Genomic DNA, 22,534 nt, shown 5'->3' on the forward strand with positions numbered 1-22,534 from the left:
CTGAAAGGCCACCAAGCCTGACCGCTGAGCAGGGGGCAGCCTGGCATCAGGCCGGGTGCGACAGGAGGCCTGGGGGTCCAGAGAGGCCTTTGATCAGAACTTAGAGCCTCGTCTGAGGACGACTGTCCTGAGGGTCGGGGAGAAAGGGCCTGGGACCAGGGGCCAGAATGATGGCCGAGTAGACAAAGCAGCAGTGAAGGGAAGTCACTGCATCCCAAGCCCCATACTGGGGCTTCTTACAGGGGGGGCAGTGAAGGGTGTGGGCTCTGGAGCCAGGCAGCCTGCCTTCCATCCCGGCTCTGACACTGACTAGCTGTGTGACCTTAGGCAAGTCACTTAACCTCTCTGTGCCTCAGTTTTCTCGTCTGCGAAGTGGGGACAATAATGGTATTAGCTCAAAGGATTGCCCTGAGGATTAAATGCGAAGCGTTAAAAACAGTATGCCGGGTAGGAGGGTGTTTCCCAGTGTCTTTGAGGACACGTTGGGTCTGGTGAGACTTTGAGCTTCTCTGAGCAAAGTTCTGGTAGCCATTTGACAATCAGAGTAGAAGAAGAAGTAGGAAACAATACCGGTCTCATGAGCCTCAATCGTATCAGGTGTAACGTTAAACACTTTACCTGCCGTGGCTCACTTAACCCTCACAACCCGCCCTGAGGCATCATGAGTGCTATCATCCCTGTGTACACGTGGGGAGGCTGAGAAAGTTCCCTCACCCAAATGATGCATCTTGTGTGAAGCAGAGCTGGGATTTGAACCAGGGTCTGACCCATTCCAGTACTGTGCCTTGCACCTGCTGCACTGGGGCTCCCAGCGGGGCTCGTGGCCGTCCAGGGGTCTGAGCACCTCCCTGAAGGGTGGTCCTGAGGGCCTGGCCCCAAACCTCGCGGGCGGGGCTCCCGGCCAGGGCCCTGCCAAGTCCCAGACCTGGCGGGGAGGAGCCGTGGGCCCTTCTAGTCGCACAGGACAAACAGGAGTACTTGTCCACCACCCACGGAGCCACTAGCCAGCCTGTTTTTCTTACACTTCTTTAAGTGTGATCCGTGGTCCCTGGCAAGTGTCCAGACTCTTGGCTGCCTCCGTCCCCGTGCCCACAGGAGCCCTGATTCCACTGCACAGGCCCAAGCCAGGCATGGCTCCAATCTTAGCTGATGATCCAGAGCCACTCGCCTGGCCCCTTGGGGCCTCCTCACTTAAATCCAGGGCTGTTGGGAACCCCATTCTCTGGAGGTTCTTGTGAGGAGTCTGTCAGTCAGTGCCTCATACACCAGGAGCACTTGGTAAATGATGCAAGTGGCTGTCATTACCATTATGTCCTGTCTCCTATGTCCCTGGAGGGTTGAGGGTGCTTTCTTCGTAGAAAAAATAATAATAACAGTTATAACTCTGAGTTTACAAATTGCAGATCATTTTTATGAGCGTTTATTCCTTGAGAGATAGAAAGCGCGGAGCCGTGGCAAAGATTGAGGGAGAGGATATACTCATAAGGTGCCTCGCACGGTGCCTGGCACTTAGGAGACGTGCGAGAAGGTCAGCTGTCCTATCGTTGCTGTGGTTCGTCATTGTGCCCATTTTACAGAGAAACAGACTGAGGTCCCAAGAAGGCAGTGGCTGGCCAATGCCAGCCCGGTCCAAGGGCGAGCGAGGCAAGGGAGCCAGGACGTGATCCTGTGTCTGGCCCCACACTGCATTGCCTCTAGCTTAGCGATTCAAAGCTTGAAGGCCACAGACACTGCACGGCACTGGCCCCGGGCCGCCTGGCTCAGCGGATGAAATGAACGTTTGCCAATGTCGAGCTTCTGTAACTGCACAGTATGTCAGTGGACCGTGGTGCAAAGGAGCTCTCACAGGGTTATACAGAGCAGGGTAAGGTTTAGCAGGAAGAGGCCGACCCCGGAGCTTGCCAGAAGCCTGCTTTAATATGCAGAGATGTGTCTTTACTGTGTCAGAGAGCTTCGTCCTCACAGCAGACAGTTCTCAGAGTGCGTGATACACACTGTGAGGCATCGTTATCGGGGTTCCAGATGGCTGCTTTGTTGGGAGTGACGTTCGGAGTCTTTAAACTCCTCCAAGTCTGCCAGTAAGAAGACACGTGCGCTCAAAAGTATGGGTCTGGCAGGTCCTGTCTGCCTTGCCTGCAGCGGTCAGGGTGGCGGGCCAAGGTCAGCACTGAGCCCCCCGCTTTCCAGAAGAGCCGAGCGTGAAGCGGGCTGTTGACTCCCTTGAAGACCGTCAGCTGCTCCTGTGAGGAAGTGCTCCTTTATGGGGAGATGGCATCCGTCTTCCTCTGGCATGAAAGATGGGCTCTAATTGGCTGCCGGAGCGTCCCAGCCGTCTAATGATGCCACCTGAGTGCGTCCCTTCCCTGTCACCAGCTCCCTGCTTCCCTGTCAACTCCAGCGCCGTTAACACAAACAGCCAGTTTACAAGCCCGGGAAGTGTTCGGTGATTATGATAATTGGCGGAGGAGGAGGGAGAAGCCATCCTCTCTCCAGGAATCAAGCAGCCTGGTTTTGAAGTCAGTGGGACCCCGGGAGTCTGAGTGGCCACATTTTCACAACCCGTAGGAAAGAGTGTGTGACGCCCCCGAACGATCTGAAGGGAGAGCGAGGGGAGAACACCGGCCCTGATCCATAAAATGTCAGCTGTTGATCCTTTAAAAAAAAAAAGAAAAGAAAAGAAGAGAAGAGAAGAGACTTAGCTCCAGCTGTGTCCAGTTGATAAGATCAGATATACAAAGCATTATTTTTGTTTGGTTAATCAAAGCAAGCCCTGATTTTTCTGTTAAGGATCTGAGGTGCAGGATTTTTTTTTTCCTTCTAAGTTTTCAACGAGAAGGGTACGTTCTCATTTTTCTTTCTCTTTGCCCCCCCCATTTTTTTTTTTTTCAAAAAGAGAAGTTGGTGACAGCTGCTGAGTTTGGGCTTTTTTATTGCTTGTCATTTTGTGGTTTGAGAAATGCTGCCGTAGCATTGTTGTGGCATCTAAAGAGATAAGGCGGTATAACTTCTCAAACCTTGTCTCTCCCCCAGAAGAGGAGCATTTCCCAAAGTGGGTTCCTTGGAACACGAGTCCCATGTGATGCTTGTGTAAAACAAATCTCCACGGTCTAAATAGGAGGAAAATTCGGGAACGTAGCCTCAGTTACTACTTGGATACTCAGTGTCCATTACCGTCATAAATTCTTCAGTATGGGATCTCGCGTAACTTCAGAACAATCTTTTTTAGATCACAGAACTCTTACGGGCAGAATACCAAAAAATGCAGAAGACAGTCTGGCAAATGCCGGCCCTGCTTCTTCCGTATCTAGAGTCATCCTGCAGGGGTGGGGTGAGATAGGTCGTACCTTTGTCGACATCCCAGAAATTTCCCAGCCTGTGGACCAACCAAAGTCCCCTGGCCAACCTGACCACATCTGAATGACAGCCTGAGCAGGCTGGTTGGGACCAAGTCTGTCATATGGGATAAGCCGCCAGGCATCCTCACCAGGCAAGGCATGTGCCAGGATCAGGCTGGTTTCTGGCAGGTGTGTGCACGGGGGAGATGTGGCAGGCCTGTCTGAAGATCAGCCCGAGCCAAAGCATGAAGGTTTCTGAATGTGATGCTGAAGAGTTGGGGTTTATGTTAAGGGTAATAGAGACCTCCCCTTGGGCACTCCAGGCCCTCTTTGTAAACCCATGGAGACGGCCCGCCCGGGACCCTCTGCTGGAGAAGGGTTCAAACTGAGATCCCTTCTCGGGGCCCACAGGGGCGGCTTGCTGGAGTCGAGTTGACTCCAAGGGGTAGATGAGAGACATTTTCTCATCTTGTCTCTGTCTTTTTCCAGGGTGGAGGGTGGAACTTCCTTTCTGAGGGAGAAGTGTGGTCGGGTATAGTATTTTATAGTGAGCTGAGAAAAAGTTACTTCCTGAAAAGCATGGTGATAGTTCACTTTTCACGTGTGATAGGATCCACCTCAGTTGACCTAAATTCCCATTGGAAGAATTAGAGCAGGATCCCCGCTTCCTTGTGACCAGCTGGGCACACGTTCGTGACGTCCCAACACCAGGCTCCTACCTGACTCTGTCCAATTCTTGCTTAATGTCCCTGCTTTGTCTTCCTCTAGGAGCTCGTGGGTGAAATTTTCAGAGAAACGCTCAGTGAGGAGGAAGAGGAAGGCTTTCGGCTAGAAGGTACTGGAATCCATTGCTCTCTTCTTCCCAGGGTGCAGTGAGATGGGGAAGGGGCCATCTAGTCTGCCGTGTGCCCTGTGTGCCCTCTGGAAAATCTGCAGACCAGGCGGAGGACTGGACCCTGTCAGTGGGGGTGAGTGGGGGTGAGAGGCAAGAAGGGAATATCGCCCTTCACAGGTCCAAGCCCAGAGTGGAGCCAGGCTCCCGAGGCTCACATCCTGGCTCTGCTCTGTATTGGCTGTGGAGCCTTGGACAGGTTGTTGGAGCTCAGCTTTCCCATTGGGGGGTGATCACAGTAGCGGCTCATTGGCCCCTCAAACTGTGTTCGGCACGTAGCTGATCTATTTCCCCATTTGTCATTCACATCGCTCAGCTGGAGCACATACAAATGGCGCCCCACTGGCCGCTCTCCGCTCACTCCTGTCTTTGTTCAAGGGGAAGCACCTGTTGTGGAAAGGAGGCGGACACTGGAGCACCGACTTGACTTTGGGCAAGGCACGCCACCTTTCTGAGCCTTAGTTTCCACACTTACAGAACAGGAATGAGAGCCTTCTCCCTGCTGGACTCCCTGAGTTGATGCAAAGCATAGGTGGCATTGATTGGAAAGCATTTGCGAAGCGGGATAGCATTTCCGTTTTACGCTCAGAATCCGAGAAGAGAATCACTGCACTGGGGAAGCCTTAGGATGGTAGGGGCCTCGCTATTGAGGTGAGGACAGGCAACTTGTAGGGGAGCTGAGGGTCTTAGGGGGATCTAGGCCTTGGGCCCCTGTAGAGCCTTGAGAGGAGAGCAGACAGTGCCAAGCGTTTCACAAGGGGAGCCTGGGCCAGGCCTGAGGACTGTGGCCACACACAGCTTGACAGTTGTCATAAGCATAGGGTCTCCCTGCTCAGCCCCAGGCCTGCTGCATCCAATCTACACTGTAAGAGACTCCCCAGGTGACTTGTGCACTTTGAGAAGCACTGTTTTAAGAGATCCACCCCATTGCCCAGGAGCTGGACGCAGGCTGGGACCCAGGTATCTATCAGACTCAAATATGAGCAGGTCCTGAACCAAGGGTGGGGAGTCCCATGGGTGCAAGGCTTTGTGAAGGCTTGGGGGTGTTTCCCTTGAGCGTGCTTGCTTGCAGATCTGGTGGCTGCACGCAGGGGCTCTGCAGCTCTGATTCTGTCATGCCCTGGCTCCCCTCAAGCCTCAGCTGTCATCTTTGGTTCCATGGGGAGAGATGTCAGGAGTTGGTGCCGAGAGATCTGGGGAGTCAGATAAGGGTGTGCAGGGTGTAAGCCCTTAGGGACTGAGCTGATCCCGGACATTGATTACATGGGCATCAGCCCTCATTCCTGTTAGGTATTCATTTGCTCATTCGCACCATAACTCATTAGCAAGTTCATTCTCTTGTTCATCTATCCCTCCACCTGTTCCATCCATCGCCCATTCGCTACCCATCCAACCACCACTCAGCTGTCTGTCCCTTCGTTCCCCTGTCACTCACCCACCCACTGGTCACGCCCCATCCATCCATCCATCCATCCATCCATCCATCCATTGCCTTTTCATTCTCCTCTCTACTCTCCTGTCACCTGCCCACCAGCCAGCCAGCTCTTCGTTATCACTCAGCCACCCATAATCCATCCTCCACCCATGGATGGATTCAATCATCCCTTCATCCACGGAACCATCGTCCTCCAATCATCATCTATCTGTCTTTCTATCCATCATTTGTTGAGCCTCTAGTTACTGCTGAAAACAAGGCAGTTCTCTGTCCATTGAGGCTCAGTTTGAAATCATGTAACTGATTTCAAGTGAGGTGTCTTTGCCTTCAATCAGACATGAAATGGCCCGCCCATGGAATCCACTTCCCTCTGATGTCTGCATTCAGAGCATGCGTGCTGTTATAATGAAGTAGAAGGAACGTTGGCCCTGGCTCCCCTCCCAGCTCTGGTAGCGACCTGCTGTGGATTGTGGCCAGGTCCCTCCAGCTCTGGGCCCCCCTTGCCCTCTGTAACATGATGAGTGGGGATGTGGAACCGGACTCTGTGGGTGCACGGAGGCTGTGGGCTCCTTGCAGGGAGAACGAACCCCTGAGACACGGGGAGGGCGACACTTACAAACATTGGTTGATGGATGGGGGATGAATATGAGGTGCCTGGGGGTCCCAGCTCCCGTTGGGGGAAAGGGTGTGAGGTTGGCATCATTCAGTCTGACCCCATGTCCCCCCACCCCCCGCCCCAGCTGCATTCCTGGCCTTGAAGGGCAGCCTGGGCACCTTGCTCATTACTGATGATGTCTAGGCACATCGGTGCCACCACTGATGAGGGAGGGGGCTCAGGCCACTCTCCTGCCTCAGTTTCCCAACTAGGGGTCGGACTAAGTTGTCGGCGGTCAAGCTTTTCGGCCTCTTTCTTCAAGCCAAAGCTGACGCAGAAGCAGAAAATACAAAACACATCAGGTTGCAGAAAGATGCAGCATGTCACAGTATGTTTTGTGTAAAAAAGGGCACGACACAGCACTCCGTATTTCCTTGCACATATGCGTGTGTACCGCGTGCATATCACGGGGTGGCTGGAGGCCTCGACACACAAAGACAGTAGCTCCTCTTGGGCGTGGGAGAAGGATACTAAAATCAAAGTGTGCACAAAGAGGACGATAGTGATGAATGTCCAAACTTTCACAAGGAGGATGAATTGAGAGATGAACCACAGCATTAAAAAGCGAGAGCACTGCGTAGATGAAGCAGTTGAGAGCGAGACTGCTCTGGTGTGTGCCTGGGCTGCCCGCGTGGCCCTGGGACTCCTTGGGAGGATGCTGGGCCCGTGACTGCCTGTGGTGCCACGGTCGCCCTCGGCGCAGAGGCCTGAGGCCAGAATGGGGGGACGTGGCCACAGTAAGAGCAGGTGCTGCTGAGTCCCCGAGAAGCATCCACCTGGCCTGGGGGCGTCCCTCTGTGCTACCCGGCCAAGGGAGAGCACGCGGAATCCTGACTCTCTCCTTTGTCTTCCTGTTGGCCAAGTTCATTGCCTCTTGGCGGGCTGGAGGGCTGTTTAAGGGAGAAAAAAGGCCATCTGAGGCGTGAAGATAAAAAGAAGTCTTTTAGCCATCCCAGGAGAGGACGACGGCTTTAGCTCCTGCGTTGTTATGTAAAGCCGGCCCTAATCCAGCATCTTAACCGCCTTAACTGGCCAGCTGGGAGCTCGCGGGACGGCAGATTAAGTCCGGGCTTGGTGCGAGGCTTCCGAGCTCCTTTTGAACTGTGGAGAGAACAAAGTAAACATCAAAAGTCCCAAGCCAGGAGAGCTGGCTGGGCGTGGCAGGGGCGGACACGAGGCTGGCTTTCCAGGGGAGAAGGGGAGAGGGACCCTCCCTCTGCTGGCCCGGCTGGGGTCTGAGCATGGGCGGCCAGCCCCACTCGTCACTCCAGTACCCACCTGGCGTCCCCACCTCCCCGGCTGGGCCGTAGGACAGGCGGTGGCAGCCTGTGGCTTGTGGCCTGAGGTGCAAACGGGTGCCACCCTTGTTTGGCTGACCTGTGTCACCCTGAATGGCCCCCGGAAGAGCTGTGTTTGGGGGTGTTCTCTCCACTTGGCATAAGATGCAGCTTCCTCTCTAGGTCCCCTCTCTCCCTTCCACCTAGGGCTGTCCCCCTCCCTCCCCATGCCTTGACTCACTTCTGCCCCTCCCCCTCTAGTATCTGCCCACTGACCCTAACACCGAGTCTGTTTCCTGTCTTCTGACCTCCACTTGGGGATGAAAGCAGGCAAAGAGCAACCTGCCTGGCATCTATGGAGAGCTGACTTCACAGAACGCCCATCAAGGAACCCTCAGGATGAGTGAAGTCAGGAGGCCCCTCCCCTTGGGGGCCCAGGTCCTCCCTCCAGGACCCAGGGCTGCTGGAGGGGGGGGGGGGGCAGGCCTCCCTCTGCGCAGCCTGGGTCTGGCCTGACGGGGCCTATGGGATCCCCACTTCCCCAGCCTGAGGCTGTGGTAGAGTAGCTAGTCCTGCCCGGCAGGGCCGTGGTGTTGGGATTGAGGCCCTGGGGTCCGAGTGGCCCCACTGTGAGCTTAGGACCTGCCTGACTCTGGATGGGCCCCAAAGTTTGTCTCACCCCCACCCCCTCGGAACCCAGGGGAAGTACCTTCCTATCTTTATTTGGACCTTTTGGGAATTTGCAAGTCGGGCCCCAGAGCAGCCGGGCTTTAAACCACAACTCACTGGGTGACCTGGGGTGAATCCCTTCACTTCTCTGTTCTGCATTTTCCTTGTGGGGGGGGGGTAATCATTAGCACTTCCTCCTCAGGGCTCCCGTGAAGACCGTGAGGTCATTTATGTAAGCCCAGAGAACGGCCCTGGTGCGGAGTAAGTGCCCGGTGTCTGTGAGCTGTCATGAGTCTTATTGTTTTATGGGTCTTTTCTTGAAGGGGAGCCAACTGGTGTTTATAATTATTTACCAGTCCAGATCAAAGAAGTCCTATTTTCAAAGTTTCTTTAATCCTATTAGCATCTCTGAATGTCTCCTTCTTCTCCCAGTGCCTGACATAGAGTCTGGCATGCTGTAAGTGCTCAATAAATACTCACTGGAAGAATGAAGTCAACAGCATGAAGTCAGACAGTCCCCTCCCTCGGGCCACCCAGGCAGGTCCTGTGTACTCCCCCTTGCGGCCCAGGTCCGTCTGTCTCGGCCCCCAGGTGTGATGTGTCAACCATTCACAGACCCGAGGAGCCCTGGGAAGGCCTCTAGCCCCCTTCATTTGTAGTTGGCGAGCTGAGGCCCAGAGAGGGGACGTGAGCCGTCTAAGGTAACACAGCAGACTGAGAATGGAGCTCAGGCCTCTGACTCTTGCTCATTCAGGGAGTATTTAGCTGAGCATCTCCTGCAGGTGTGGGGCCCTGCTGAGTCCTGGGTGCTCGACCATGAACCAGGTAGGTGGGCCTTACTGGCAGGGTGCTCGCCTGAGGGAGGCAGGTAGTGACTGAATAATCCAGAGAACGGCCGTGCAAATTTCTGGTAGTGGTAAAACGCCGTGAGGGGTAGATTGTGGCAAGGCCTCTCGGAGGAGGTGACATCTCAGCTGAGGAAGGACCAGCCTTGGGAGGATGTGAAGGGAGAACAGCCAGGAGGAGCAAGCAGAACCCCAACGTGGAAGGAACTTGGGGTTTAGGGAAGAACAAAAGGGAGGCCTATGTGGTAGGAGGAGCCACTGGGGACAAGGGTGGGCCAGCGGGCAGGGGTGGGACCACACGCTTGGGTTTTATGCTGCCTTTGAAGAGAAGGCATAGGCGAGTGCCAGCTTCTGACATCCGTTTTAACAAGATCCTTCTGGAAAGCGTGATGGGCCGCGTGTGGGGAGGAAGGAGGTCATGGAGATGGGGCACGGTCACAGTAGTACGGGTGAGAGGTGATGATGTCACCCAGCATTGGGGCTGGGGGGCTGGAGGGCAGTGGGTAGCCCTGGGGGTAGAGGTGAGAGAGGGGAGGTCGGTGAAGGAAAGAAGGGATCCCGGGTTCGCCTTTGACGTCCGGCTTAAGGGCGGAAGGCAGTGGTGGTGCTGCTTCTGACGTGGAGGCTTAGGTGGGTGACAGTGGAGGCTTTTTGTTGGGGGCACATTGGGTTCAAGATGGCTGTTGGACATCCAGGTAGAGAGGCCAGGTAGACAGTTGGACACTGAGTCTGGAGGTCAGGGAGCAGCTGGGGGGAGAAAGAGAGGGAGGGAGGGAGGGGACTTCTAAGGACGTCCCCACAGGCGGCTCCGCACCACTCCCTGGCAGGGCCGGTCAATCGGCGGGGCTGGCCGGTGGTTCCCTGGAAGCCCAAGACGAAGAAGACACGACTGGTGAGCAGCGGGGCCCCCCCGACGGAGGGCAGGCGGGCCACACCCCGCTGGCTGCCGTGTCTCAGTTCAGAGCCTGTGCTCCTGCGAGTGTCAGCGAGGCCCGACTCCACTCCGCGGCAGTCCCCCCAGAAGCCCGGGTGTCGGCGGTGACAGCAGCTTCTCTCAAGTCTGTTCTTCATAAAAGCTCAGCTGGAACAGTGGAAATTCTGACTTGTGTCAGATACCGAAGAGGCTTTAGTAGTTTCAAGTAGCTCGGGGTTAGATTCTAAAAGTTGGATTTCATCACATGTTTTAACTTGGGCGGGGACCGAGGGAGAGTGGAAGGGACATGGTATTTTTAGCCCCAAAAGGCTTTTTTCTCCTTCCTGCTCCCTCTCCCGGCTTCCCCCCCTCCCTCCCTGAACAGATGTTTCGTCTCAAGCCTATACAAACCTCAAAGCAGAGTGGCCATCAACCTTATGCTCTGATGAGGGAAAAGGCCAGAATGCTATTTGTTGGGAAGGGTTGTTTCCTTTGTTTTCTGTCTTCCTCTCCTCTTTCCCCTTAGTCACAACCGGTCCTTAAAGAAATTCTCCCTACGGTAAAGTGCACCCTGGGGAGGCAGGATTGTGAAGAAAAACACCCTGGCTGGCATTTCTGGTCTCAGGAAGGGGTAGACACCTGCCGGTGGAAAGTGACAGAAGCCACCTTGGAGAATACTCATCATGTCAATTCCTGTGTTGGTGGTGGTTTTTCCTGACAAGCAGGGCCTCAGAGTGATGGATAGTTAAGTCAGGATTCTTTGGCTTCTTTCGACATTCAGCCCAAATTTGCTGAAGCTTTGGCTCACGATATTGAAAAATTCTAGGGTGGATCTTGCCCAAAAAGGGCCAGCTGGATCTGGGAGCTCAAACCGTGTCATCCAACATGCACATACTCTCCCTGCCTTCCTCCCGTGCTCTCTCCCTCCCTCTCCATCACCGGTGCCCTCCACCCCTTTGTTGGTCTGTCCTGCTAAGGTGGGAAGGATGGCTACCCAGCTCTAGGTGCTCACATTCTATGAACTTAGCCATCACAGGTGATAGAGAGCCCCCAAGTCTCACTACGTCTCACTTTGCTGGCGCAGGTGGATCTAGGTTTTGTGGGGCCCGAACCTAATCCGGCTTGGGGGCCTTCTTTAAGAAAAGAAACACATGATTCTTTTATGGATTTATTTTTTTGTATGATCCTTTTATAACTTTGAACCAGATTATATATGTGTCCTGTTAAACCTAAATACCTGTATCTCCAACTCAGCCCTCCCTTAGCTCGATTCCAGAAATGCCTGTGTTCACCCCAACTGTGTGACACAAGAGGATGTACAGAAGTCAGAATGGGAAGAGACAGGGGTCGTAGCTGCCTGGGGTTAAAATGCCTAATTGGAAAGTGTCAGAAAACCAAGTGAGCATGTGAACACATTGCTTAGGGCCTGTCCCACGCAAGTGAGGGGCCCGCAGGCTTTCACTCCATTGGCTTCAGGACGAACTCTCCCGTTATACTGACCAAGGAGCGGCCACAGTGGCCACCGGGATGAAATATACCATGTCGGGTCTGGGCGCTGGGTGCACCCCTGAAGCTGGAGTCGAATCAGCCCTCTGTAAACCATGTGGATTGGGATGGGAGGGGGGCGGCCACCGGAGGAAACCCAGATGCTCAGAAGGAGGAGCATGGTTGCGAGACAGGCAGGAACAGGTGTCAACGATTGTGTGACAGAGTGGAGAGACCAGTGGCTGGGGAGTCAGGAAACCAGGCTTTTAGTTCTTCTGTTTCTATCCCTTCTGGGTTCAAATCCTGGTGCTGCCACTTACCGTCGTTTTGATGGTGATGATGGTGTTGGCGGACCCGATGTGGTGCGACAGGCACTGTACCGTCTTCTGGGGCCACAGCGAGAAGCTAGGATGAACTGAGTAATGATAACGGCGGTGCGAGAGAGTGTCACTGAGCAGGGAACCCTAACCTAGCCCCCGGGGGTATGCAGGCACCATCTCCCAGGTTGGAAGGCCTAAGCTGAGGACCTGAAGGGTGAGCAGGAGCTGGAGAGCCAGGACAGGCGTTCTTGGCAGGGATAACAGTGTGAGAGCACGGCTGGGTCAAAAACTGGAAAGCGATGCCGTGGGGAGACAGGGCTGCGAGACAGCGGCGGGCAGATCGATCTCGGCAGGGAAATGGCTTGATCCACTTTGCTTTTTGAGTTTAGCTTCCTCTTTGGTAAGATGCAAACAGCAACCTATCCTGCCTGGTGTTACTTAGAGGCCCTGATGGAGGAACGCGCACACCCACTAACTCCACCAGCCCGCGGCTGCGCTTGTTGACAGACAGATTTGTGTGTCTCTGGGATCCTTGCTCCCTGAGGAGAGCCTCGTGCAGATAACACAAGAAACCATTTGGCCTGGAATGTACATATGATACCTTTCTCTTTTTACTGGCAACAGATTTACGCGCCTAATTATATTTGGCATAGGCTAATATTAAAATTCCTCTGCATTCCCTCTCGCAGCTGCTGGCGGAGGGCTGGGGAGTCAGAAACATCCTGGCGAGCCACCCTGAGACTAAAATATTTGCGGCAGATAATGTGTACATGGACAATTGGGAAAGGCCTGTGGGGACATCAGGGCGGGGGTCCAACCTCCGGCAAGGAAGCGCTGGCTTGCGTTAAATCTTTACGTCGTATCAACTGGGAAGAACGTGGCAGGTAACCGGGCTAAGAGAGCCATGCCTTTGAGTGTTAGTGATTTCTGGTCTTTGGTGGGGTTGATGTAGTCATAACTGTGTTTCAGACTTGTCCCCTACTTCCAAAGTTTATTATCAACCAGGCCTTTCTGGATTGTGTTAAAGCAAGCTGGCATTTGCTGATATCGTCCAGGGTTGGGATTTTAGCCTAAGTATGGGATTCAGGATCAGACCTACCTCTTTCAACCACCCCCTTCCTCACTCCGGTTCCTAGTCTCAATCAGGCCAGAATTTATGGCGTGTTTGTTATGCAGGCTTCCTTGCGTCTGCCTATGGGATTTGGTAGAGTTGAGCACACTGGGGTGGGATGGTTGCCCTGTGCATGGGTGGTACGTGTTGTGTGCTCTGGGCGTCCCAGGGGCACTAGCCAGCAGGACCCTGGCTCCCACGAGACCTGCAGTCTGCCTGCCGGCATGTGGCAGGCTCCTGTGAAGCTGTCAAGAGACCCCAGATCAGATTGTGCAGAATGAAGGGCTAGTCCAGGTGGGGACAGACCGTGCTCTGCGCGTAACAAATGCATTTGTGCAAATTGGAGAAAGGAGCCCCCCTCAAGACACCTTTCTGCCGTCTGTCTGAAAACTGTCACCAGCAGTACACAGGCATCTGGGGTCCGGCCTGTGAACGGAGTCCCCTAGAGTTGTGCAGTACACAACCTGCTTCTCAGATGAGCCCAGGCCCCTTGGGGAAGAACGCTGAGGTGCTGGTCCCACCTGGGTGCCAGGGAGGGTGGGGCTGCGGGAGGGCGGATCTGTTTTATTTCACAGCCTGAGTCTCACACTGTTTGGGTGGCGCCGGCTGTCAGCAGCTCTGGCTGGGTGGGCTGTGCCATCCGGCTCCCTGGGTCACTGCTATTTGCCAGGCTAAACAGTCTTGAGAAAGTGACCGTGGCTCTCCCAGCATGCAGTCCCAAATGAGCTGTTGATGCCTCCCATTGGGACTGGGGGTGCAGGGTGAGGGCTGGGAGTCTAGACCCCACGGCCCCCCCCCAAAGATCGCCCCCACTTGGGTCTTTCCTTGCTTACTGACGCTCCCCTGCACTCTCTTCTTTCCCTCTCTTCCTCCCCAGCCCCCTCTTCTTTTTAAACTGGGGGAGGGACAGGGAAGAGACTGTCTTTGATCTCAGTGGAGGAAAAAAGTCTGTTCTGTTCAGGCTTTTGGCTAACACAACAAACAGTGTTTAAAATTTAACTTTGCTTAATTAATTAGTAATTCTGTTTAATGCTGTCTGATCTCCCTCCAAAAGGTATTTTGAAGCTTGAGAAGGGAACATCAAAGGGAGCCGGGTGAAGATGGTCAAGTAATGCATTTAATCTGGCAGTTGCTGGGGGTGGAGAGATGCCAGGTTGGGAGCTAATGTGGGAGAGAGCCATCATCTGGTAAACACAGCCAGCAGGCTCCTCGCAGCCATGGTGTGAGGAAGGACAGGGATTAGTTTCCGAGGAGAAGGAGCTTACACACTGCCCCCCAGACTCATCTGAGCTGAGAATTGGTTTTAAGAAAGCAGAGTTGACATTTTCTCTCTTCCATGCCTGCTGTGTATGGTTGGGCAGGTTGTGTACTGCACAAGAGTTTCCAGTTAAGCAGGTGACCAGCAGGTGAAATCCAGCCTGCACCCTGCTTATCAGGGTACCCTAGCGGGGAGGGAGGGCTGCATTTACCTAAGTACAGTTCACCATCTTTTCTTTTTTTTAAAAAAATATTATTGATTGATTGTTGAGGGGGAGGCAGAGAGAGAGAGAGGGAGAGAGAGAATCTCAAGCAGGCTTCTCGTTGTCAGCACAGAGCCTGACACAGGGCTTGACCTCACGAACTGTGGGATTGGGACCTGAGCTGAAGTCAAGAGTCAGACACTTAACCGATTGAGCCACCCAGGTGCCCCCGCAGTCTTTTCTTTTTTCAACGTTTTTTTTTTTTTTTTTTTTTTTTTTTTTATTTTTGGGACAGAGAGAGACAGAGCATGAACGGGGGAGGGGCAGAGAGAGAGGGAGACACAGAATCGGAAACAGGCTCCAGGCTCCGAGCCATCAGCCCAGAGCCTGATGCGGGGCTCGAACTCACGGACTGCGAGATCGTGACCTGGCTGAAGTCGGACGCTTAACCGACTGCGCCACCCAGGCGCCCCTGCCCCCGCAGTCTTTTCTATAAAGGGCCGGGAGAGTACATCTTTTGGGCTTTATGGGCCATACGGTCTCTGTCGTGACTCCTGAACTTTGCGTTGTAGAGTGAAGCACCCACACACGGTGCACATGAGCGTGTCTGTGTGCCACTCAAACTTTATTTACAAAAATAGGCGTTGGGTGGGTTTGGCTCCCAGGGCGTCCTGCTCTCTCATCCAGAGGTACTTCACAGACACTGTGAGCCCAGAATATAAACCCAGAATACGAGTCTTTGAACTTGAAGGCTTTGCTTTCCTCCTTAGTCTATCCCTTTCCTTCCTTCTTCTCCTTCCTCTCCTCCAGCCCTCCTTTCTTCTTTGAAATTAGCCGGATGGCCTGCTGTTACTGTAAATGATTAAAGAGTGATCAGAGTGCCTCTGAAATTATGCCCCCCGAAAGATCATCTCTGGGGGGAAAAAAATCCGCCGGGCTGAACAGGAGTAAGAGACAGAGAAAGGGCTCGAAATCTGGAGCCAAAGTCCATCTTGACAAAAATGCCATTCTCTTTGCTGGTTGGTGGGACCTGGGCAGCCCGAAGTGAGCACCCTTTACCCTTGCTGTGCCTGCCCGTGAGCCTCGGGGTTGATGGATAGAGGGCGGTTTGTTCTGCACACGGCAGGTGGGGCCGGGGGCTAGTTGATGCTGTTTGGTTTGAGAGGGTTCACATGTGGGTGTAGAACTCACAGGAGTTCCAGTCCCTCCTTCTGACACTGGGGTCCGCCAGGCTTTCTGACCAGCTCTCTGGTACCTCCTCTGGCCATTGGGCAGGGGACAGTGACCAGGTGAAGGGCCTTTGGTGGGGACAAAGGGTGCTTACTGTCCTTGTTCCCGGCCCCCAGGGCTCTGGGGCAGGATGGCTCCCAGTCTTCCCCCGCCTGTCGGTGGCCAGCCCCATGGGTGTCCGGGTGGTTTTCTGAGCTGGGATGGGATGAGGGACCCCCTGGTGAAGAGAAGGCAATCCAGACCACGTTTGTCCTTAGAGAAGACACATAAAGAGGGTGAGCGGTGGAGGGGACGTTTTTTCCCACATCCCCCCCTCCCCCGCCCCGGGTGAGGAGAGAGGAGGGGAGGGGAAGGGAGGAGGGCCTGTATGGGGGGGGGGGGGGGGTGCTCCAGAAAAGGAGAGTGCAGGGACAGAGGTTTCCTTTCTTTGGGTTTTATCAAGTGGAACTTGAAAGGCAATGTTGAACCTGAAGGTGGTTTTCTGATAACTTCTCTTTGAACTTGAAGTTTGGCTTCGATAAGCTTGGCTGGCTTACATCTCCAGCCGGGACCTCTGTGGAGGGAGCTGCAGCTTTGAAGATGGGGCTGGCCTTTGTTTTTCTTTCTTCTCCCCGCCCTGCAGGGGGGCTGAAAAGAAGATGTTGCAGGTCAGGAGAGCACCATGGTTTCTCCAGTGGGGTGGTGTTGGGCTGAGGGGGGGCACTGGGATCTGGGCTATCCGCGGGGCTCATGGGTCATCTCCATCATTTGCAAAAGCCAGTGTTTACTGAGCACCTATCGCCCGTAAGCTGCTGTGCTTAGTAGGCACTTTTCTCACCGTGTCCCCCTCCTCCCCATAACTCTGTGGGGAAGAAACCATCTCATCCCCATTTAGCATACGAAGAGACTGAGATCCGGAGAAGTCCAGCGCCTTACCCCAAAGTTGCCCAGGCCAGTCAGCTGCAGGGTCAGGATATGGACCCAGGACATCGGTCCTCACAACCAGGACACTCCCGCCGAGCTCACTGGCACCCCCTGGAGGTGCTGGGGGGCTCCTAGAGCAGATGGCTGGGCATGGAGAGAGACCCAGCTCCCCGACTCGCTCAGACAAGCCTCTCGACCTCTTTGCCTTCTTTTAAATAGAGGTGACAGCAGTGCCTACTTATTTGTCACCTCGTAGAAGTGACTCTGCCTTGTACCCTGTCTGGTTCCATGGTGGCGGCTGCTCTGGCCCAGCGGGTCGCCAGTACGGGGGAGTCAGGGTGGCCTAGGCTGTGTGCTCGGCTGTCCTCGGGTCACTGGCTGGTTGCCCACTTGACTGTCCCGGGGCTCGGGTCACACTGGAGTGGCACACCTCCTGGCCATTGCGGTCTCTGCTTTTGGAAGAGCAGGGAGGGCAGGGCCTGGTCTTACCCAGTATATCAGAAGCAGCCAGGGTCGGTCGCCTTCCCCCCCATCAAGTGCTCCCTATGTCCTCCTTGGCTGCATTCTGTGAAAGCACCAGAAGGGAGCTGGGGTCTGTGACTGCAACTGGGGAATGGTTGCCCCGACAGCCCTAGAGAATGGTTGCCTTGCTGTGGGGGCATCACGGGCCGAGGGGCTCCCCGCGTCTCTCTGGGTGTGCCCGGAGTGAACAGAAAGAAGGGGGCGCTCAGGCCCAGGCGGGAGGGGAGCTATGGATGGGGCCAGGTCAGTCGGTTGCCACCACGGCCTTCCTGTCCCCGCCTGTCTGGACTGGTGACCCGAGCGTCCTTATCGTCAGCTCCTCCCTCCCTGTCCTGCTCCCCATCCCAGGCTGCCTGTGTTTGATAGGATGCTTCTGTGTCCTTTTGTATTCCAGAAGCCTCGGTTTTGAGAAAACTTAGCTAACAGCTGTGCTGATTCCCAAGAGATTGAGTCGGGGCGGGGGGCAGGGGGGGACATCGTTCCTCCATCACTACTAATCACTAGGACCCTGTGTGCTGGCCCTAGGCCCTTGGCCTTTCACAGTCATAGCTCATTCAGTCCACACAGGGATCCTCTGGGGAGGGGACTGTTATGATCCCCGTGTTACAGCGGGGGAGACTAGTTGAGACGTCTGGACAAGTTCTGTGACCCGCCCTGGGTCACACATAGTGTCAGAAGGATCCGGGCCCAAGCAGAGACTAACCTCCCCGGACTGGCTGAGAGAGGCACCGCGCTCCCCGTTTCCCTCACTCCTCTTGACCACGCACCGGTGTGCTGGGCGCAGGCAGGCGGCGTCTTTGAGGAGGCCAGGATGTCAGCAGGGAAGGCAGCGGGACTGTGTGGAAAGCGGCCCTGGTCTGCGACCCCCCTCTGTGGTCTGGCACTGCCCTGGCCGGCTGCAGACTGCTTCTCTGAGCTGTAACGTTGGGGCAGGGGATGGAGGTCTGAGAGGCCCACTGGGTGATCTGAGAGGCTGGCACAGATGCATCCTGGGAGCAGTCTGCCCTGGGTGTTATCAGAGCCCAGAGAGCACAAAGTCATTTGGCCTCCACACTGGCGGGACAGGAGGGGCCCGGCACCCTGGCGGTCCTGCACACGGTCCCCGGAACAAAGCCGGGGTGGGTACGGGGGCCCCGCGGCCCTGCTGGGGACTGTCCTCATGCTTTTTCCCCTGCCGTCCCCGCAGTGGCCCTGCCTCCCGAGAAGACAGACGGGCTGGCCAGTGGAGACGAGAAGAGGAGGGAGAAGGCGAGTGAATCTTGCCCGGGTCCCAAGAAGCAACTGAAATTTGAAGTAAGTTTCCTTTCCTGGCACGGACTCTGGAGAGAAGCGTTTTCTCCCCTCAGTGGTACTTTTCGAGGAGGGAGGCTGCGGCCCTTCCAGATGTGAAGGCCCTTCACCTCCTGTGTGAACAGCGGTCCTCTGTGGGAGGTTTGTCCTGCCACGTCTGGGGCCGCCCCAGCTCAGCACAGGCCCTGAGGACTCCCCGCTGCCACCCCACTCGGCCCTGGCCCCTAGCCGTGCAGCGTGGGGTGGTGGCCAGAGGCCGGGTGGTCTGGGGGAAGGACGCGAGCATGGACGGGGGTGCAGCCTTTACTGTACGAGGTGACCGCCTCCCTCTCTGGGCCTCAGATTTCCTCACCAGTGAGAGAAACAATTCCTGTCCAACTCCTGGGGCCTGTTCTCATCATGGGCTGGTGCCCAGGGGGCAGGAGGCCTTAGGCAGGTCCCTGACCCTATCTGGGACTCAGTTTCCCTGTGTGGTGAACAGCACAAGGAACACGCCCTCTCAGAGCTTGCAGTCTGTCTGTCCTGCCCCATCCCAAACAGGGTATTAAGCTCCTTCTTTGCCCCGAGCAGGGCCAGGTGCTTGGAGAGCAAAACCCAGGCCTATCGGCACGGCGCTTTCCGGAAGCTTCTCTCTGCCCTCCTTTCCCCCTCCCTTCTTCCTTCTCTACTTTCCTCCACGAGACCTCAGATAGCTCTGGAACCAGGAGGCTAGGGTTCCCTTCCTAGCTCTGCCACTGCCCCACTGGCCTCACCTGTGAAATGGGGGGTAGGAGCACTATCCATCTTATCGGGGTATTGTAGGTATGGGGAGTTAATGCATCTAACGTGCTTAAAAGGGTGTCCAGTCTCACAGAAGCACTTTCCTTCTTCCTTCTGACCAAGCTTGATTGACAGCTGCTGGTTACCAGGGGGCCCAGCAGTGAACTGGGCAGGGCTCCTGCCCTCACAGGGGACAGACCCAGTAACTGCACAGCCGGCGATGTGATGGGGACCTAGGAGCACGCGGAGGGGGTGGTCTCCTGAGTCAGGCTGGAGGGATGCGGTGTGACAGACTTTTTGTGCAGCGGTGGCTGCGAGCACGGGTTGGAGAGGACGGGCGTCTGAGTGGAGCCTCTGAGTGCAGGAGTAGGAGTTGCGAGAGGTCATGACACGGAGCCTTTGGGGTAAGGAGAGCACTTGAGGCCGAGGGAATGGCAGGAGCAAAGGCCCAGAGGCCTGCCGGTGCCACACGTTGTGTGGGAATAACAAGCTGCATTGTGCTGAGCGGTGACGGTGGGGACTCGGGGGGATGACACGGGAGAGGGTGAAAGACAGGTCACAGCGGGCCCCGAACGCAGGAGCTGAGGCGGGTGAGCACAACCTGGTCGGGGAGCTGAGGTTGCCAGCTTCCGCCCTGGGGCCCACCGGCGTCCCTAGTGTCTTGCGGGGTGGTCGGCAGCTCAGAGGGCAGGCTTCTGATGTCTCGCTTCCCTGGAGGCCTGTTTCTGGAAAGGGCCGGGTCGACTGCCTGGGACTCGGCCAGGGCCCATGAGGAGGATTCACCTGAGAAGTCCCAGTAGTGGGGGCACGAGGACAAAAAAATGCACATGACAGAGCTTGAGGGAGGTGGGGGTAGGGAGAGTTACTCAGCCCTGAGCTGTCTTCGGAGCTGAGCACAAGGGCCAGGGAGAAGGAATCGGGTAACCGCTGTGTGTGCGTGCGTGTGTGTGCGTGTGTGTGTGTGCAGGGCAAGTGCTGTCCTACATGAAACGGTGCCTCGCAGAGCAGAGTGGCCACTTGGCAGGTATCAGACGGGCATGTCACAACTGAGGGAAGGCCGACTTTGAACTCAGCGTGGGCCGCCCGAGGACTGCTGGAGGGAACTGGCTTCGAGCGGCAGAGGCTGGGGGCAGGGACGCCGTGCGCGGGCACATTCCTGCCTGCGTTCAGAGGCCAGGTACCACCCCTCTCTGGGGGCGCCGAGCCTGTCTTCCTGCAAAAGGAGAGGGGAGCGGAGGCAAGACGTGGCACAGAGTGGTCTGGGAGCATCGTCGCTTGTTTTTGTGGAACGTTGTGACTCTCTTTTCCAAAATAGCCCGCCTTTCTAGAACTTTCTATGTGGTGTTCCACTGGCCCCTGTATACGTGCTGCCAGTGACCAAGCTCACCACCTCCCAGCTCAGGTCCCTGTGGTGAGACACGCTGGGCTGTGTGAGCGATGATAATGAAGTCATTGTTAACATTACGTACATCCTATGTTAGCACTACAGCAAAGATCACAGCAGCTACTACCATTAATTGGACTTCTCTATGTGCCAAGCAGTTCCACGCTTTTCCAGTTCCATCACGGTGGACCCTGAGGCAAGGACTTGGGAGGTGATCCCAGGGAGCAGGAATGGAGGGAAGCCAATACCAGTGGGTTGATGGGTGGATCCCCGCCAGGGCAGCCGGGACTCAGACACAGAAGCTGGATGCTTGGGGTGGGAGGTCGGGGAACTGTCCACCATGGCTGCAGGGGAAAGCCGAGGGGATGTGGGGCGGGGCACTTCATGCTCCCAACAGCCTTAGGAGAACAGTACTGTCCTTTTCCATGATTTATATGAGAGGAAACTGAGGCACAGAGAAGCCATGCCCAGGGTCACACCGTTGCGGAGGGCTAAGCACTGGCTGGCATCTGGGGCTGACCTGGAGCTTTACCTTTTAATGCTCACCCTCTCCTGCCTTCCGGGTCAGGTGTCCACCCTGGGAGTCCTGCCATAGCCTCTCATTACTGGGCCCTGTGTCTTCCAGTAACTTCTGTCCCTTGGTCCAGGTTTAGTTTCCCTGAGGCCACAAAGAAGCCTCGTCTCACACCCCTGGTGTTTCCTTTGCCTCCAAAGACCCAGATGCGGTCTGGCACCCCTGTGGGCATGCCTCCCTGGGCCAGACCTCCGGTGCCCAGCCTGGCCTCCCCTCTGACCCCTCACGTCTCGGTCATTTTGCTCTTCCTTCACACAAGGTCTGGGGAGAGCAGCAGGGAGGTGGCAGCCCCAGAACCTGGCCCCTGGGCGCTCCAGCCATGCCCATGTGTTGTCTGTTCATGCCCAGGAGCTACAATGTGATGTGTCTGTGGAAGAGGACAGCCGGCAGGAGTGGACCTTCACCCTGTACGACTTTGACAATAATGGCAAGGTCACGCGCGAGGTGAGTGCACGTGGCAGGCATGGGGCCACTGGCCATGCCCTCGAACACTCCTGCCCCTTCTCCTTCTCCTAAGGCCGGTCCTGCTCCCACAGGCAGCCTGACGGGCAGTGGTGGGGCGTGGGGAGGGGAGCAGGGCCGCGGGAGCTTCAGGGAGACCTGGAGGAATGTCCCAGAGCTGCCTGGTGAGTGGGCAGAGGTGACAGGAAGGGGCGGCCGGCTCCCTGGGACTCAGGCCAGGCACTGCTCCCACTAGAGAAGGGGGAGGTCAGGAGGCAGGTGCCTGAGGTCCTGCCTCCTCCCGTCTGTAGTCCCAGAGCTGGGACCACCCCAGGCCACCTCCCACCGCAGCCGGTCTGCCCGGGAGCTGGGGCCAGGGGGGGGCACACAGAGGCCAGGTGGGGCCTCCCTGCACCCACACAGGAATGAGCACCCCCAGCCCCGAGGGCTGTGTCAGCGGCTCTGTGCACGGCCGTGTCCCAGGCCTGTTCTTCAACACCCGTCTCCCTCCGAACACCTGTGTCTCTCCCCTCGGCCCTCCTGCCAAGCCTCTCTCCTCCCTGTGTGCCTCTCACCCTTCTCCCACGCCTCTGTCTGAATATTGAGCACCCACTGTGTGCATCCACTGTGCCCTAGGTGTGAGGACAAGGTCAGGGGGGACAGTGCAGACAGAGTTCCCAGCCTGTGGCTCTGGCAGCTGCTTCGGGAGGCAGATCCCAAGCAATCACAGGGCAACCGTAGGCGGTGACGTGTTCAGTGAAGGAAGTAAACAGTGCGACAGAGAGGGACCAGTGTGTCTAGGGAGGCCTCCCTGTGGGGACAGAGTCCCGGGCTTGGACCCAGCAGGAGTGCTCCGGGTGTTTAAGGAACCAGAGGAGACCGGTGGGCTCACCAGGAGACATGGCTGCGGCCGGAGCTGGCAGGGCAGGCCGTGGCTTTGAGCCCTGGTGCTGAGGGAGGCCACTGGTGGGTTAGTTTAAGCAAGAGCATGACCTGGTCTGAATTCTTGCAGTCCCTGCCTCCCTTTTACCCTG

General features: G+C 56.1%; 1 protein-coding gene across 1 annotated transcript in view; it reads left to right on the forward strand.

Annotated features, from left to right (window-relative positions):
• The window catches only part of NKD1 (NKD inhibitor of WNT signaling pathway 1), an 83,759-nt gene that overhangs the window by 50,578 nt on the left and 10,647 nt on the right, over positions 1-22,534 (forward strand). Inside the window, exons 4-6 of the mRNA XM_043599175.1 lie at positions 4,104-4,170; positions 18,239-18,345; positions 21,408-21,503. Coding sequence (XP_043455110.1) covers positions 4,104-4,170; positions 18,239-18,345; positions 21,408-21,503 — 270 coding nt within the window. The remainder of the gene's footprint in view (positions 1-4,103; positions 4,171-18,238; positions 18,346-21,407; positions 21,504-22,534) is intronic.

This window comes from Prionailurus bengalensis, chromosome E2 (genome assembly GCF_016509475.1).
Source record: "Prionailurus bengalensis isolate Pbe53 chromosome E2, Fcat_Pben_1.1_paternal_pri, whole genome shotgun sequence".
NCBI classification, from domain to species: Eukaryota; Metazoa; Chordata; class Mammalia; order Carnivora; family Felidae; genus Prionailurus; species Prionailurus bengalensis.